The sequence below is a fragment of the Frieseomelitta varia genome, unplaced genomic scaffold, assembly GCF_011392965.1.
Source record: "Frieseomelitta varia isolate USP_RPSP 00005682 unplaced genomic scaffold, Fvar_1.2 scaffold_514, whole genome shotgun sequence".
NCBI classification, from domain to species: Eukaryota; Metazoa; Arthropoda; class Insecta; order Hymenoptera; family Apidae; genus Frieseomelitta; species Frieseomelitta varia.
The window spans coordinates 127,740-145,619 of NW_025110273.1; the positions used below are offsets into that span (position 1 = coordinate 127,740).

General features: G+C 38.5%; 2 protein-coding genes across 8 annotated transcripts in view; one reads left to right on the plus strand and one right to left on the minus strand.

Moving 5' to 3' along the window:
• Positions 1-15,912, minus strand: part of LOC122533275 (guanine nucleotide-releasing factor 2) — a 53,391-nt gene extending 37,479 nt beyond the window's left edge. For 2 of the 7 annotated variants that reach the window (XM_043662855.1, XM_043662850.1), the window contains exon 1: positions 4,343-5,077. In XM_043662855.1, coding sequence (XP_043518790.1) covers positions 4,343-4,526 — 184 coding nt within the window. In that variant the 5' untranslated portion in view covers positions 4,527-5,077. Of the gene's footprint in view, positions 1-4,342; positions 5,078-10,826; positions 10,924-15,725 lie in introns of those variants that run through there. The other 5 variants (XM_043662853.1, XM_043662854.1, XM_043662852.1 and 2 more) reach the window with 5 other exon arrangements.
• Positions 15,913-15,963: 51 nt separating this feature from the next.
• Positions 15,964-17,370, plus strand: LOC122533280 (leucine-rich repeat-containing protein 57-like). Its single transcript, XM_043662863.1, has one exon. The coding sequence runs from the start codon at positions 16,515-16,517 to the stop codon at positions 17,229-17,231; it is 717 nt and encodes a 238-aa protein (XP_043518798.1). The 5' UTR covers positions 15,964-16,514; the 3' UTR covers positions 17,232-17,370.
• The last annotated feature ends 510 nt before the right edge of the window (positions 17,371-17,880 follow it).

Below are 17,880 nucleotides of genomic sequence, written 5' to 3' on the forward strand. Positions count from 1 at the left end.
TTGGCTAATTCTGATATCATGCACACCGATAGGCAATGTAAAAAAAAGTTACGTAAAAGAATGCTGTTAAAAAAGTTAAACAAGAGTTTGTTTTATAGTTCCTAATGTGTTAAAATAAACCATAAAAGCTCATGTCCATCAGATATGTACTGTTTTCTTTACTAACACTCCAAAGTATTCGTAATTTTTAGGCCCGTCAAACTGTCCTGCCGCCCTTAAAGAAATTGCTCGCGGACGAAAAAGTATTTTGGAAATGGTAGCTGTTTCACTATATATGCGCGGGAGGCAACGTGTTCCACCCTCGTGGCAACCTATCGAACCTCGCTGACACGTTAGCGAGACGCTTGCCCCGCAGGCAGGCGCGTGAATGCACTTTGCCGAGCGAAATATTCGAGCGCTTTTCGCCTGAAATTTATCGGTGCGACGACGTTAAGCCCCTTTCGCGTCGAAAGCGGATTTCTTGTCATCTTTGGCTACCGAGGAGAGCCGAAGGGCGACAGACACAGACACGTTGGAGAGGAAGAGACGTTGTAAAGAGTCACCGTTGATCTGTGTCTTGAGATTTACGGGCGGAACTTACCAAATACACACACACACACACACACACACACGAAAGTACGTCAAATTCGCTTTTACCGGAGCACAATATGCATTAAACGACCAACTTCTTCCTCCAGCCCCGCGCAGCAACACAGGTCGAGATTTGATTACTTTCTCGCGAAGAGAGGCCGCCATTGTGTCTCTCTCTACGAATGCATTTGCCGCGCGTTTATTTCGACGAACAAATTTTCGCAAGCGAATTCGTAATAACCGTTCCGCTCACCATGCAAGTAATTTCTAATTACTGAAAGGTATATCATTGAACCATGAACCATGTACCATGCAAGTAACTTCTAATTACTGACAAGTATATGATTGGATTAACCATCACAATCATAATCGCGATGGATTTTCAAGAAGAACAAAAAAAGAGCAATGGATTCGTTGAAAAAGAGATTGATGTGTATCGCGAAGCTGCACGTAACAATTTGTATCCAAATAGTTTCGAGCCTTTTATCTATCGAGGATCGATGATGCTAAAAAGGGGTGACCAATCCCTGGGGCAAGAGAGGTTGAAAACTCTCGCAAAGAGAACTCTCGTATAACGTCTTGATTAAGTAGTGGTTTACACCCTCCGGCGCGTACGGCCACCCTCGTAAAACAGACTTGCCTTCCCTCCTGCGATTCTGCTTGACGCGTTAAATCCTCGTGTACGAGGGAAACGCATGATTCATGATCACCCGAACAACAAATTGCTATTGAACGTAACAAATTCACTCGCCATGGATGAAAGACAAAACGCGGAGACGAATTTCACTGCTCTGTCTCAAAGTTGACTTATCGATCGTCTTATAAAATTATTTTCATCGGAATTATTACGTGATCTTATATACCCTGCAATATGAAAATCGTGTAAATCGCTGTATATCTCCTTCATTCTATATTTTTAAGTAAAATTATTGTCGAACAATCGTGAAAATATCTAAATAGAAAAGAGACATTGTAAGAAATTGAATTAACACGGGTTTTCTTCTCTTCTTTCAAGTCTGGAATAAAAATTATTTTCAGTTGGTGGTACTTCAATCTCCTATATGAAAGAAGCTCTGGATAATCCGTGGAATGAGGATAATCCCCGCGGATTTTTCCATTGAACAAAACCACCGGTCCATTTGCACGAAACTTGAAATGAAGATATACATCTCTCTTTGGAAATTTCACGTATTCGCGATATAGCGATATTGACGTAAGATTTAATATTCAAAACAAAGAGAAGAGAAGAGAGAGGAAAAAAAATAGACGAGTGAGGAAACGTTGTTGAAAGAAACGATGTCGTTCCCATTAGCCTCGTTGAATCATTTATTCAATTATCTTTCGAATACTTATTTTGTCTCCGTCAAAAGGAATCCAGCTTTCTTTCGGTACATTCACGATTATTATTTCATACAGAAAATTTTTATTCATGAGAGCGTCGGCTACAACGATCTCCATGGATGCAGATTACATACCTCGTCGAGTGAATCTTTTTTTCTTTTTTTCTCTAGGAATACATTCGTTTCAAAAGAGGGTGAAGATAAAACTTGAATACCGGAAAAAGTATCTTGATAAATTTGCAGCTCTTACTCTTATTAATCATAAATACAAATGAACTGATTCGGCTATTTATTATAGACCAGCTATTATATATTTATTTAGAATTCTTTATTGAATTATAATACCTTTTTTTCGAATTAACCTCAAATAATTACAAGAAAATGGAACTATGGTATAATATTAACAATCGACCAAGTTTTACATTCGAAAAGAATTGACAATTTCAAAAATTTTTGGATAAAAAAATACGATTTCTAACGAATCAGATGAGACTGAAAGCGCGATATCCACACTATGTTAATTTCCGACTATGACAATCGAGATACGCCAACCTAATACCATATTCAAAACCCCGATTCAAACTTTCAGTTCATCATACTCAAACCTCAATTCAAAACTCCCCCTCGGGCGGTTGAATCCGCTTAAACAGCGTGTGACCCGCAAATAATCGCATTGCGTGCCGCTGCGTACTCTCAAAACAAATTTCGGCCAGTACGGTTTAATTTTCGGCTGGACATCGGTACACTTTATCGTTGCACTAATTACCGCGCGTCGTACCTCATGTTTATTAATGTCCGGCCCTCTCGCGCGAGTAAACGCTGCTGGTTCGCATAGTAATCGCCTGAATCTGCGTATTTATGAACAACTCCGTGGAAATTTCTCCTATCGAGGGACGAAAATTTCGCGATATCATTCGCGCGTACATTCACCGAAATCGGAATCTCGGATTTTCGTGTGTAGAGTTCGAAAATCGAGAACCGACTTTTCGCGAAATCTCACTAAGTATTGTTATAATTTGTCCGTAGATATATTTTCAGAAATATAGAGATATGCCTCAATGGTAGAATACAAGCAATTTGTAGCGCATTGCTAGCCTAGGGGGAAATCATCAGCTTCTGTATATCTTATACAAAACCGTAGGGGATGGAACATTATAGTGTATACACCGCGCCAAGAGAGGTGTATTAATAGCTGAAGGTGGCTACCAGCGATGCTTAATATGATTGACAGCACGAATGGGTAATTAACAACCGAATTGCTTTCACATGCAGTGCGCCAGTGGCGCGGTGTCTGAAGGGGCTGGCGTATTTCATACGTCCAAACTCGATTCTGTAACATGGTTATCCTAACTTTAAATTATTCTAACAGATATGTATTTGAGAGGCGTTTCGGTCACGCGTTTACACGCCACGTTTCCACGCGAATATTCCACGAAAAACGCATTCTATTGAAATCAATCGTACTCGAAGGTTATGACTCGCAACCGATTGCGGACCATAACGAGTGACCGAACCGTACACTACAAATAATTCGTCGCTTTCTTTTTGAACTCGTCAGTATGATATCACTGGATAGAAATTATCGAGAAGTAATAAATTTATTATTTATTATTTGTTTTACTTAAATGTACTTAAAACTGAGAAAATATTGCAATTTTGGAGGTTAACCCCTTGCGCTGGCAACTGATTGCGGACCATAACGAGTGACCGAACCGTATACAATAATTCGTCGCTTTCTTTTTGAACTCGTCGGTATGATATCACTNGGATAAAAATGATTGAAAAGTAATAAATTTATTATTTGTTTTGCCTATTTTGTTTTACTTAAATGTACTTAAAACTGAGAAAATATTGCAATTTTGGAGGTTAACCTCTTGCGCTGGCAACTGATTGCGGACCATAACGAGTGACCGAACGGTACATAATAATATACAATAATTCGTCGTTTTCTTTTTGAACTCGTCGGTATGATATCATTGGATAAAAATGATTGAAAAGTAATAAATTTATTATTTGTTTTGCCTATTTTGTTTTACTTAAATGTACTTGAAACTGAGAAAATATTGCAATTTTTGGGACAAAACATTCTCGACGTGCGTGATACGTTATTCCAGCGCAATTAAGTTAAAGCAATTAAGAGGTTTAAAACAATTTATAGATTTTCCACAATATCAGTTCACGTTTAACGTGGAATTTTCGGATATGTTCTCCACAAATGAACGAATTAATCGATATTCCTCTTTTTGCTCGCTTGATCGAAGAGTATTACAACAGAGAAAGAAAACCATCGAGCGAAATCGCGCGACCGAATTTCGTCGAGCTGCAAAGAAATGGAAAAGAAAACGTCTCTCGACTGCAAAGAGGCTCGTTTTAATCTATTCGAGCGACAGAGAATGTGTTATGCCCTTAACCTGAATTTTTCTTCCAATTACCTTTCAAACTGCAGGTCGATATGGAACCGGAAAGAGTCCTGGCATGATTGGTCACGGCCAGCAGCAGAGGTGTGGCCGTGATGAAACTCTTCGACTTCGGCACGAACTCCTTTTGCACCGCATAGCTACGCGTGCGTCGCCGGAAGATCGGCGAGTCGAGGAAACTATCGTCGTACTGTGGCATCTCTTTGAAAAACTAGCTCCGCATTACGGACCACGATGGATCCTCGAAACACGGATATCACAATGGGTGTTCATTGTCTCACTGATGTTTTCCAAACACAACCGAGTTCTTCTCACATTGTACCAACAACTAACGAGACACATTGCACAGCTTGACAAATTAGATGAAGCTGTCACTCATAGTTGATGTTTCGTTCTATACAAAAGCAAGCCGACTGATTCTCTGGTTCTTTCAGCAGATACACTTGCGACGCGACAAAAGACGACTGCTACCGAATTACAGTTATCGATGATCACTATCTGGTAAGAAGCGTTTCTCAAGCTTGTTAAGAAACACATGTACGTAATTATACATGATCTCACGAACAGTATATTTAGCAAGCGACTGTGAGTGAGTTCACGCTGTAAACAGATAACACCGGGCGACAATCCACTGTTTGCTGAACTTTAATTTCACGCCGACTGACGAATGATTAACGACACATGATTTTGAGAAATCATGGTTGGTTGAAAAAAATACGATTACTTAACGTATCTTCGCTCCGAGTGAAAATATCATTGGATCGATCAGAATCCTGTCGTCATAACTCACCTATATATGTATATACATATACATATATTTTATAATTATATTTCTACGAATTATAAATTTGTAGAAATATAATTATAAATACATAGGTGTCCGTAATTGAATTCATTTATTTATTAATTATATTTATAGAAATTATAAATAATTGACAAGTAACGCGAGAAAATTAAAATGGACAGAAGGCAAACAGACAAGACATTCCTTGGCCGTGATATCGAAGAAAACTTGAAAATGTAATCGATCATAAAATGGTAAATACAGCTAGGAAATTTAAATCGAGCCACGCCGATGACAGTATAGCCTAAATATACGTGCGATGATACATTTAGCGACCTCGTGTACTATGTTAAAGTAGAGTAGATGTACCGAGGACCGTAGCACATTTGAGTTCCAGGATGTCTATTTTAACGCGACGGATGCTCCGCTACGATTTCTTGCCGCGCTTCCTAGTGTTTCATCTGACCTCATAAATACCACCAATCGATCGATATTACCATTTGTTCTATCACATGTTTCCGACACATTCGCTTGCGTATATATTCACGCTCAAGTGAAATAATTGCAAAATAATACCAAATAAATAATACTTATGAATATCGTAAAAATAATAAAAAAAAAAAAAAAATATTTAGATAAAATCTATTTTTCCGACAACTTCGAACACTTTCGAGAAACGAGAATAACCGAATTCAGTGAAAGAGGGTCAAAATCTCGGCCAGTACTAGAATGGCAAGTTCATCGCAAAAGCGTCAATGGATCGTGACACGAAAATCGAAGGAGAAGAACTTCGTCAGAATCCAATTTATATACGAAGTTGGTAAGAAAAAAAAAAAAATTGCATCGATCAAGAGCCAAAGTATAAGCAAGAGAGCTGCGAGATCCTTGAAGGTTCCCATCAATTTTCTCTCGACAAACGATGCGCGATTACTGAAGCGAGAGGTCGACCTTTTCTCCACCTTCGGCCGGTCCTCGATCGCGGTGTTCCAGCGCCGCTTTTACTGCTCTCCGAGCAACGTGTATGTATGATTCGATACAAGACCAGGAGGTCAATCGTGTAACTCGTTCCACGCTGGGCTGAACACAACAAGGACCGCGTTTTTCTGGCTTGGTTGCTGTCGTTAAATTATCGAATTTTCTGGCAATATTTATACATGCGGGGCCACCTTTGTCGAAGAAATGAAACGTGGTTGGCTCGGGGTAGGCTAGACTGGCGAGATATAAGCGTGAAACGAAAAGAAACAAAAATAGGGAATACAGTGGATATAGCGGCGAAAAAGAAAAGAGAAAAATTCAATAGAAAATCGAGACTTATAAAATAGGATTGTGCCTTGTTCCTTTCGAATTAGAAAATTTGCCGCTGGTGTACTATTTTTCTCTTCATTTACCCGGAAGCGGAATTAAAATTCTATAAATCTCGAACAAGCGGAACAACAACGAGAAATCTTCTCGCAGCACCGTGCTGTCACTGTCAAATAGCAACGAATCAATCATCTCCGAATAAAATGAACTGTTTGCCTCGTGCGTAATATCTCGACAACAGGCCGCTCCAATTATAATTATTTCGATGGCCTTGCAATTACGTATGCAAATCCGCGGGAATTTCACGGCGGGCCGAGATTTCCTGATTAATAATAATTAGCACTGATGAACTTGCGACCTAGTTCCGCTCGTAGGCACGCCGTCGCGCCTAAGGTGTTGTATTATTTTTGGAGTTCGATGGTCCACTCGACATTATTCGAACGAATTTCTCTCGGCCGCGAGGTTTTCAGTATCGACTGAGATGAGGCGAAACGGAATTGTCAACATCGATATTAGCAGTGAAAAGAAATCGCGACGCGACGCGACGCGACGCGACGCGCGAGTTCACTTCCAAATATAAAATTGGACGAGAATTAGAAAACTTTTTTTTTTCTCTATTTCCTCCCGTTTCTTCTTCTTTTCGTGTTTTATATTTTTGTTTCTTTTTAATCTGATATATCGAGAGCTCAGAAGTCAATCAGTGGGAGTGATTTTTAAAAATGACTTGCGTCGTGCAACTTTCATTGTTAAAATCGTCAATTAATCGAATAATTAGATACAACGTTGTAATGATTATATCATAGTAATTATATTAGAATGAACTGAAGATTTTGACAAAAATTTGGCAAGTTGGTTTCTGAGCTCTCTATATATCTAAAATTACGCTTTAACAAGCAATTAAATCCATATTATTATTAACGTCAAGAAAGAGAAAGAGGAATTTAAAAAATTTACATCGATTGCCAATTACATAATATAATCACAGCCTTTGATGCTTTGCGCATCACCATGTCCGATCGCAGAACATCGTTCGTACAGATTAAAACGCACATCGGCCAACTCCTATTCCGCTAACTAATCGAGCCTTGATCGTTTATTACACAGTATCTATGTGCCGTTTGTTCCACATCGTCTGACGTGCTGCGATCAACATAGATCGTCGAGAACATCGCGCACATCTTTTAATCGCCGCTTCATATATATATATATAAAACACACACATGATTGATCTCAGCAAAACGAGGAGTAGAAAGAGCTGGCGGAATGTTCGGAAAAGAGAAGTAAACGTATCTGGCAAATATTACGTCGGTTTCGTGTCTGCTCAAATCTGTCGATTACGTACGAACGTTTGAACATATTGCGACAATTTCATTCGGCGAGATTTTTGCGTATTAAAAATTTGTTCTATTAAACAAACTGTTATACTAAAACTCTATTATACGTAGATTCTCTTACGAAAACAACCGTATCTATGTTTTTCACGTCATTCAGTCAATTGTATCCTTTCACTTTGTATTTTTGTATTTATGTTGATTGGAAGAATGGATATTATAAATCTTACGATCCATTCGCCAAGCGATATCACCGGGATCCACGACACTTTCATTCATCGGGTTTCGTTCATTATTCTTCAACTTCAAACACTGTCGATTCTATCTCGGAGCACAAACGTACCAGAGTAACGAACTCTACATTCGATAGAATAAATTAACGTTAGTCACTGCTCTGACACACTTACACTGAATACGTGTAAATGTAAACATTGCTTGCACCGGGAAATTCATTTTAAAACACCAAAGTAAATTTTCGCTCGAAGATTACGGGAAAATTAAGAAGAAAGATTTCACATCTCACACGAGCCGCATGTTTATAATAAAGAATCTCGATTGATTTATTAAGGAAAACCGGGGAAGAACATCCTCTGGGGATTGAGAAGCTTTGCTTCTGATGTAACACGACAGATTGGTCTGGCCTCGATCAACTCAACGTAAATAATCGTAAATAATCGTGAAAAATTGACGTACTTGTCGAAAAAGCTAATATCACAATTTTACAAATATTTCATTGATGAATAATAGGAAAGAAATAAGAAAGAAATTTAAAACCTCCCAACTTGTCAACTGTAATGGAGTAAATTTGAAAATTAACTACCATTTTGAGTCCTTGAAAACGTGCATGTAACATAATTAGATTAACCAATTGAGCACGAAGAATTTTTATAAAAATAAATAAATGGATACGTCTTATCAATCGAAACACAAAAGTCTTTGAACCGAAGTAGATTTACCATTAACTATTCGTCACTTTCGAATCGCGAGAAAATTACAAATTTACGAAACATTACCAAGGTATAACGAATTGTACTTTTGTAATACAATACACTAATCTCTATGACACTTCCACGTAATCACACAATCGGAGAAAGGAGCAAGAACCAATGAACCTCACCGCAAACAAATCTCCACTAAAAAAATAGACGACTCGTTAAAGACGCTAGGCATTTATCTTCTCAATACGGATATTGTTCCTCTAACGTCGATCCATCCTCTGCTCAATTTTCTCACTGTGTGCGTTTTCTTGAAAGATTGGAATCTTAACTTTCCAAGTGACTTCCATGCACTTTCTCCGAACCGCGGATAATTACATAAAAACCGATTCGCAAAACGCGGATCCCTCCACCACGATCATTACACTCGCGCGTCTGTCTTTAATGCGACTTATTTCTCCACACTGGTGCACCTTGCACAATTAATGCAATTAACCGTCGAGAGAGACAAAGAGAGAAAGAGAGTTTTACTTTCAGCTCTGTACCATCTTCATGCAAACAGCATCTCGAAGAATCGCGGGTAATTAATCTAAAACAAATTCTCACACGATTTTCCAAACTGTCCTGATGTAATTTCCGAGGTTTTTTCTTTTTTTCTTCTTTTTTTTCCACGATGTCACGACTGATCACAGAGAACCGATCCGAAAAGTTGCACAGCTCGATCCACGATCTTGCAAAAATTTCACTGGCCGTTTCTTCCCCCGACGACGACGATGACGACGACGACGTCTAGACAAGTGCGTTAGAGACGTCTACTACAAGAGAGCACTGAGCGTAAATCTGGTCCGCGGATCGGGTTCCAAACAGGTCTGTCTGAGTTTAAACAGCAGAGTCAAAGTGAGGCGAGTCGCTCCGCGAATCCGGAGGTGAACCGTGGCTAATACCCGTGGACCGTCCACCAGCAAGATCGCCCGGTAATATCTGTGACTTTGGCCGGGAAAGAAGGCTTGTCTATTTTAACGGGTCAGAGAGAGGAACACACACACACTCACACACACACACACATACTACAGATACACAGAGGCTAGCAAAAGTCTGCACGATAGAGTGAGACGAAGAAGATACAAAGAGAGGGCGAGACAGAGAGGGAAAGAGGCGAGAGGGTTAACCGAGGAAAGAGACAAAAGACTTCACATACAGGCAGAATCTCTTACGCTCGTTCTTTATTTCGTCGAGCGGAGACGCAAGCAAGAGACGGCGAGGAGAGGAGACGAGGAATTGAGAAGCAGAGTAGGAGGTACAATTTATTTGCGGACCCCTACAGCACTGTGTCAGTGTGCGACACCGACGACCAGGAGAACTACTTTTCTTTCTCCTCTTTCTCTGAGCCCGTCCCCGACAATACAATGAACATTGCATTCGTCATTGCCGCTGCATAAATTAGCTCGCGTAAGAAAACGACCGTGGACACTTCATTTCCTCTCGATCAGGTGGCGCACGCTTCGAACGGTCACGCGCCTTCCAACGAAGATCTTTGACACCGCTAATTTTCAATTTCTGTTCCAGTTTGCTCATTCTTTTCTTTCAATTCTCCTTCATTCTGATGAGACACAATGATTCTCTCTCTCTCTCTCTCGCTCTCTCTCTCTGTCCCAAACAATAGGTACAAAGCAAGTTTTTTTTTTTTTTAATAAATTCGAGTGCTATAACAGACGTATTTAATTTGATCTATTTCTTATAAGAATAGCTCTGTACGTGTAGCCCGGATTTTCCAATTTCGGAGACGCAATAAAAAATATTTAATGACTCGATAGAAAACAATGTTCAATTTCTAAATAATTGTCAAGTTTTAGGACGTGACTCCTTGAGTGTTTATCATCGAACAATTTTTGGAAATTCAGATATCATCGTAATCTCAATATGTTATCAATTTGAATATGGTTCAACAACCAATGCTTCGCAATTGGCAACAAAATCAAATGATGGAACCATCAGTTTTCTAACAAAACTCGATTTTTTCCAATCCTACTACTTACTAGATCGCTTCTATCGTCTGTACTAAACGCAGCAAGTTTAAAATACAATTCTCCTCTTCTCTACGCTTCGCGCGTCAAATAACACAGAATAGAAAAATGTTTAAAACTTACGTCTTCTGAAAACGAATCCCACAACCATTTTGATTCATCCAGCAGACTTTGTAGAATTTTCCTTCCAACCTGCTCGATTCTCTATCGCAGACGAATTGTTCCACAAAACACAAGAACACTCCGGTTTGCGATTCTCTTAAAGGCTTGCGATTATCTGTGTGCGCGCAGATACTGAACGATAAGAGGACGATAACGAGATGACTAAATACTACTCAAGGAAAGCGAAGGCCTCTCGTATCAGTAGCTTTGGTACAACTCGTACCACGAGAAAGAAGAACGAAGATGTACGAGATCCCTCGTATCAAATGCTAAATTAGGATCAAGCGTAACACGTGCGCCGGCTGGTTTTCGCACGTGCACACCCTTCTCATCCGCGTGTACCGCTGTTGCACGATGAAACGTGAAAACAGATGCATATTCATGAATCGTCGTAGCACGGTGAATGTATTATCTACACGCGACAGATTCTGATCCCTATTCCTCACGCCGCGTCGCTGCATCATTTGCAGGCTATGGCTACCGATAGGGTCAGGGAACACAAACGTCTAAACACCATCGTCGTTTGCCATCAATTGTCCTGGGTAAACGTAAACGAGTTTTGCCTTTTGCTTTCCATGCGCGAAATATCGTTGGCAAAAATACCATCACAGGATGCAGTATATATACAATAAAGATCACGACAACGGAGAACGAGAAAGGGAAGTCTGAGAGAAAAATCTTTTGAGAAACTTCAAAACTTCTGCATGACCGTACGATTTTCATTTTTTTAACATCTTTATATACACTCCCGTTCATAAGTCACCGGACACTTGTTTATTTTGATCTAAACAGTTACTAGAACACAGATATACTTTTCCGGATTAATTTTATTATACAATCTTGTTATATGTACTCTATTTACTCTATTTTATAACAATACTAGAAAACAAAACTGATATTTAATGTATATGGTCTGAATAAATATTTCAAAAATATGTATATATATTTAAAAAATCGAATCGATGTATTTTGGAATGAATTGGACAGAAGCTTTCAGAAATGTGTCCAAAATCAAGAAAAAGGCTTATGAAAGAAATTAGAAGAAGCGTGGAAAGAAATTTATTCCGAAATATTGTTAAAATTAAACGGAAGTATGCCACGGACTATGTATGACACGGAAGTATAGAATATGACATATGTCAAACTGTTTATATGTCAAAAATCTTACCATGTTGTATATAATGTATCTTATATCTTTGTGCAAATATGAAGGCCAGAAATAACCACAAGTCTTTTTCTTGATGTTGAACACATTTCTGAAAACTTCTGTCCAATTCATCCCAAAATACATCGATTCGATTTTTTACACATATATACATATTTTTGATATACTTTGAAATATTTATTCAAACCATATACGTTAAATATCAGTTTTGTTTTCTAGTATTATTATAAAATAGAGTATATAAAGTACCTATAACAAGATTGTATAATAAAATTAATCCGGAAAAGTATATCTATGTTCTAGTAACTATTTAGATCAAAATAAGCAAGTGTCCGGTGACTTATGAACGGGAGTGTATGTACAAGCTACATTTATAACAGAGCAAAAAAGTAAGAAAAGAAAGAAGAATTTATTTCGTTGGAATTCCATCTTTTTCTAGAACATGCAAGTTTCACCACAAGTAGATACCCTATATTTCTCCTCTCGGTGTCCCATTTTCACCGAGGAGGTCCAACAGAAGGGAGGAGGCCATAACTGATAAAGCGGTTGGACCTCGACGAAGCCTACAGGTCGCCGGATACAATGTCTACGGTGCAGAAAACGGAAAAGGCCACAGAACTGAGTTTTAATCACATTTCGATCTAGCGCGTGTTCTTACTTTTTCTTGCCCCCTTCGCCCTTGCCGCCCCCTTCTTTCTTTCTTCCTCGGGACAAAGTCGTTCAATCTCCTTCGAGCATTGGTGGAACATTTGCGCGACACACCATAGAATTATTTCAATGAACCAGCGACCGTCTAGCTGGAAATTTAATGAGAGTTCGCTTTTCACCAGGAATCTCCCTTCCAATGAGACCGCGGATTTATTATTGACCGAGTTCGCAGTGCCGTTTCACTAGCCAGCGACACAATTTCTCTTCTCCTCGCCGACGTTTCTCTGTTCGTCGTCATATTAACTGTTCTATGAGCATTTTTATTTCTTGCGGGACACGAGTTTCCGATGTTTCGCCGGAAAGTGCGGCGCACTCTCCGATAACGAGATCCTCTTTGAACGTTCGCCGTGGTGGTGAACTTTTCAAGACGTTTCAAGACGTTCCAAGAGATGAGGATTTATATACTTTGGTTAAATACGCGGCGATTGTTGGTTGGGTTTTTCGTCTGGGAAACGAAACGAATTAAGCGCAGCTTGTATTTTAGGGAAATTAAGCGAAGGGTTGTAGGTCTTTCGTCATTCAGGTTGCAAAGAGGATGACTCGTAGTGAAATGACTTTTCAAAACTATATTTCAACCATACGTAAAGATTATACGTTGATCTCATAAAAATCAACGTAACAACCGAGATTTCTTATTCACAACTTTAAGATTAACTTTAATCGTTTAAATAGATTCGGTACTTTCTCTTTCCTCTGGCATTGTCTTATAAATATTTCATCGGTGATAAATCCGAGGACTTTTCAACTGGGAATCTTTTCCAAACGGAAAGATATGATACTACTCTCTTGAGAAGAGATCGCACGTAATGACATATCGCATGAAGCTATGGCTTTCGCAGGAGACACTTCATTTTCAAGAGTGCAAATATCTAATTTACTGATAGAAGCAGTTTGACTGGCATTTCCTTGTCAATAATAGGAATGCATATCTGTTATACATATGTATATGTATATTTATTTGTGTATATAATTTGTATCAATTAGAATGCACAGATACTGTTAGAAGATTAACATTAAAGGATTATTGCTTTATGCACTGATGGCGATTATTGTGTTGTTAAAATTCAATCAAAATTGCGTAAATAGTTGAATTTCATGGATTGTGATCACGTTTAATGATTGAAATAATGAATTAATACCATCGAAGATTAATTTCAGGCAACTGTTATTCATTTCATTAGATTCTTTAAAAATATATTCCTCTATTTCTTTGAATTCGTTTCCTTAACAAACTATCGGTCAATATTTAAAAGACGTAGAAAAAGAGCACAGTTCTTTTTCAATTTGACGCGATGGTAGAAGCATTGTTAAAAGTTTGGCAATCGATAATAACTTCAACTGATGTATCTTTTTACGCGTCACGCGTTCGTCAACCCGTTGATGGGGGATTTATTTTTCAGAACATACGATGCCAGAACGTGATAGACACCATGATTTCAACCGGGAACAAATCAACTCGCATTAAACACAATTACCCAGCGACAGATGACGTAGGGTATATACTGAGTTAGTTGCTACTCGTTATCCGGCAAATTGATCAAACTGCCTTTACTTAAGAGTATCTATCCATCACCAGCCCTCGGAGGTCGAACGTATCAATTCTGATAAATAGCACCTGTTATTATAATAATAAAATAAAAGCCGAGCATATTATGACTCAAACCCCAATTTCTCTTTTCTACCAATCGCGCACCCAGAAAGTGAAAAACCGCGTATTTTATTTGTCGCATTCCAATTTACAATTTTTAAAATGTTTTTTTTTTTTTTTTTAGTTTTCGAGGCTTCAACCTGTTCGCCAATAGTTTTATACAAACTCTATTTCTTTGTTATAAAAGTTCGCATATGTGTGTGTATTATTAAAATATTATGATTCTTACTGTGACTTTGATCAACCAAATTGTTATCACAATCACACGAGATACGCGTTGTGAACGTGTTAACGCGGATATCGTGGAAATATTGTCGCATGGATGACGAGGTTGCAAGTAACTCTTTGTTTGAAGGGTGTGAATGCGGATTAAAAAGCTTGTGTGACACGGGCAGCTGTTCGAATTACATTGGGCTTGCTCCTGGCGCGTGGACGGTTTATTGACACACACACACGCACACATACACACACCCCAGGGCAACCGCGTATTATTACCAGTGTAGTGTAGTGTCGTGCATTTACCACGGAACGTATGACTGGTTTTTCGAGAAAGAGAATGATTGCAGAAGTGATCGCAGCATCAGGACGAATCTCGACTCGAATGGGCCAGGAGAGGGAGAAACTCAACACAATGCCTCCACCTCTCGTGCCATTCTCTCCATTCTTCACGCGGTTCCTCTTTCGCATCGGGCAACATCAATTCAATGATTTCTCGACGCGATGCTCCTTTGGGCCACGATGCGACATTCAATTTTAGTAGATTCGAACGTTAAAAACAAATTCGCCAATAGTTCGTACGAGAATCGGAATCTCTAAAATCCAGAGCAACGCGAAACAATCGATGATCTTTATGAATCGAACGAAAGATGAAATTATGAACGCTCAGATTTAACGATCGATTATCCTTCGCTTATAATTGGTATTAGCCGAGCGTGATGTTTATCGTCTGAAAAAGCTACTTCTCGCAATTGTCAGATATAAAACTATGAATGTAGCAACGAGACGATGCAAAAAAGAGAAAACAGGATAGAGGATGCAACGAGCTTACACACTTCAGGCCACACGCATATGCTTTTGACGTTTCGCGTCCGGTAGCGTCTGTGAAGGATTACTTCACTAATATTTAGATTAACGCGGCAGTTGTTCTAGCAGCGTTCGACGTTATGACGTTAAGTTGTGAGAGATTCTCGCGACACGTTGTGTTCTTGGCGGATCGAAATTTGAGTAACAAAAGAGGGAAAGAAACGACGGTCACGGCGGCCGGGTTTCGTAGTTGTCGCAGAGCATCGTATACGTTCTCTTTCATCGTAGGTCATAGTACGTAGTATCGCTCACTCACCTGCATGCTTCTCCGACTTCGGCGTGGAGGCCATCGCTAGCCGGTAGTATGTCCTCTCGAGTCACGACACTATCTCACCATTTCTACGAATGACTGCATCGTAAACTACACACCAGTAGCTGCCGCGGCGTTTTCAGTCTAATGTAAACCCGACGTGCACCGCTACATCTTCGTTTGTCAGCCATGTTTCGGGGCGCGAGCGCGCGAACCGCCATCGTGCGGTCGAAATTTGAACACAACCACCATCCAGGCCAATATGGCCGATGGTCTGTCATTCGGGTGACATATCTGACTCGATTTTCGATCTTGAAAACATGTTTACGAACGGTTGATCTTCACGAACGCAACATGCTTTGCTCTCACGCTTGTAGAAGGATATAAATTACGACGCCGGTTAATCCGTTGCAACGATTTCGCCTTGCAAGCATTGTCGTCGTGTGAAAATTAATCGGAGGAATAGCGGCGCAACGACAACGATATTGGTTACATATGTTGATACAGTGCTATGCAAAAGTCGTCGTCCACAATACAATCTCCAACAAAAAGTATTTCGGTGGTTTCACATTTATCGTGACGAGGAGTAAGTACTGAATAGTCGACGAAAAATGTATAAATTTCTGATAAATTGGATAATCATTTGTTAAAAAATAAAGTACATTCGACGAAAATTATATCTTTCCATCTCTGTTTATGCCTCTCGAAGATTGATAGAAAATATCATAATATTACTTATGACATAGAGAAATTGAGAATAATTGTACGGTTTATTTTATTTGATGTCAACATAAAATGGGGAACTCTGGCTTGAAACAACATTATGAGACTGCAAAGAAAACTGGAACATTAAAACTGTCAGAGAGGAAACTCGACGAATTTCCACAAAATCTGTTAGCATTGTCGCCATTGCTACGCACGTTGGATCTATCGGAAAACAAATTTGTTCACATTCCAGATGAAATTGGGAATTTTACATTGTTAAAGCAACTGAATATTAATCATAACAGATTGACCACTTTGCCCGAGGCGCTTGGAACATTGACCAAGTTAGAAGCTTTAAGTGCAAGTTCGAATCAAATAAAAACTGTCCCATGGTCTTTGTCTAAATTGACGCGTTTGAAACAAGTCAATCTGTCTGACAATCGTATAACCGAATTCCCACCCATGTTTTGCGATTTAAAATTTCTGGACGTACTAGACTTGTCAAAAAATCGAATTACGACAATCCCCGACGCGGCTGCTGCGTTACATGTGGTTGAACTTAACCTCAATCAAAATCAGATATCGACTATATCTGAAAAACTGGCGGAATGTTCGCGCTTAAAAACATTAAGGCTTGAAGAAAATTGTCTGCAACTGAGTGCGATACCCACAAAGATTTTGAAAAATTCCAAGGTCTCCGTTTTATCGGTCGAAGGAAATTTATTCGAAATGAAACAATTTGCTAATCTCGATGGTTATGATAACTATATGGAAAGATATACAGCAGTAAAAAAGAAGCTGTTTTAAAAGATATTCTATGATATATTATGAAATTTGTTATAAATAATAATAATAATTATATAATTGTTTGATAAAGTTGAAAAGAAGCCGCATCGTGTTCGCGCAATTGTATTATATTCGACACTTGCGAAAAATAACGTAATCTTACAATTAATCGCGAAATAATAATGTTTTTAATAAATCGATAAATACTTATGCAAAAAAACATTTTTGTACAAAAATGTTATAGATGACAAATTTGATCTTGATATATCGGATTATACCTAGTTTATATCATTCATACTAATATATTACAATTTTTTATTACACAAATTGCAAAACAATGTCTTGATATTTCATATTGCAAAAATGTTCTTATATGCAATTTATGCATCATTGTTAGAGTATGTAAATAAGATGTATTAAATAATAAAGTATGTTTTGCGAAAAAATTCTGCATTTTTTGTAGAATATTCAATTATATATTTTATGTAAATAAAAAACAGTCCTAAATGTTTTACATATTTTTCTATACGTTTCTATACGTTGTAATACGAATTTTATGCATATTAGATATTTTTCAGATCACTATAACTATTTATTACAATTACACAAAACTTCATTGCACACAATGTATGTAATTACTATTTCATCAATTTATTTTTGTAAACATAAA

Excerpts from the sequence above, each read along its gene's own strand:
- LOC122533280 (XM_043662863.1), top strand. The coding sequence starts at position 16,515 with ATGGGGAACTCTGGCTTGAAACAACATTATGAGACTGCAAAGAAAACT.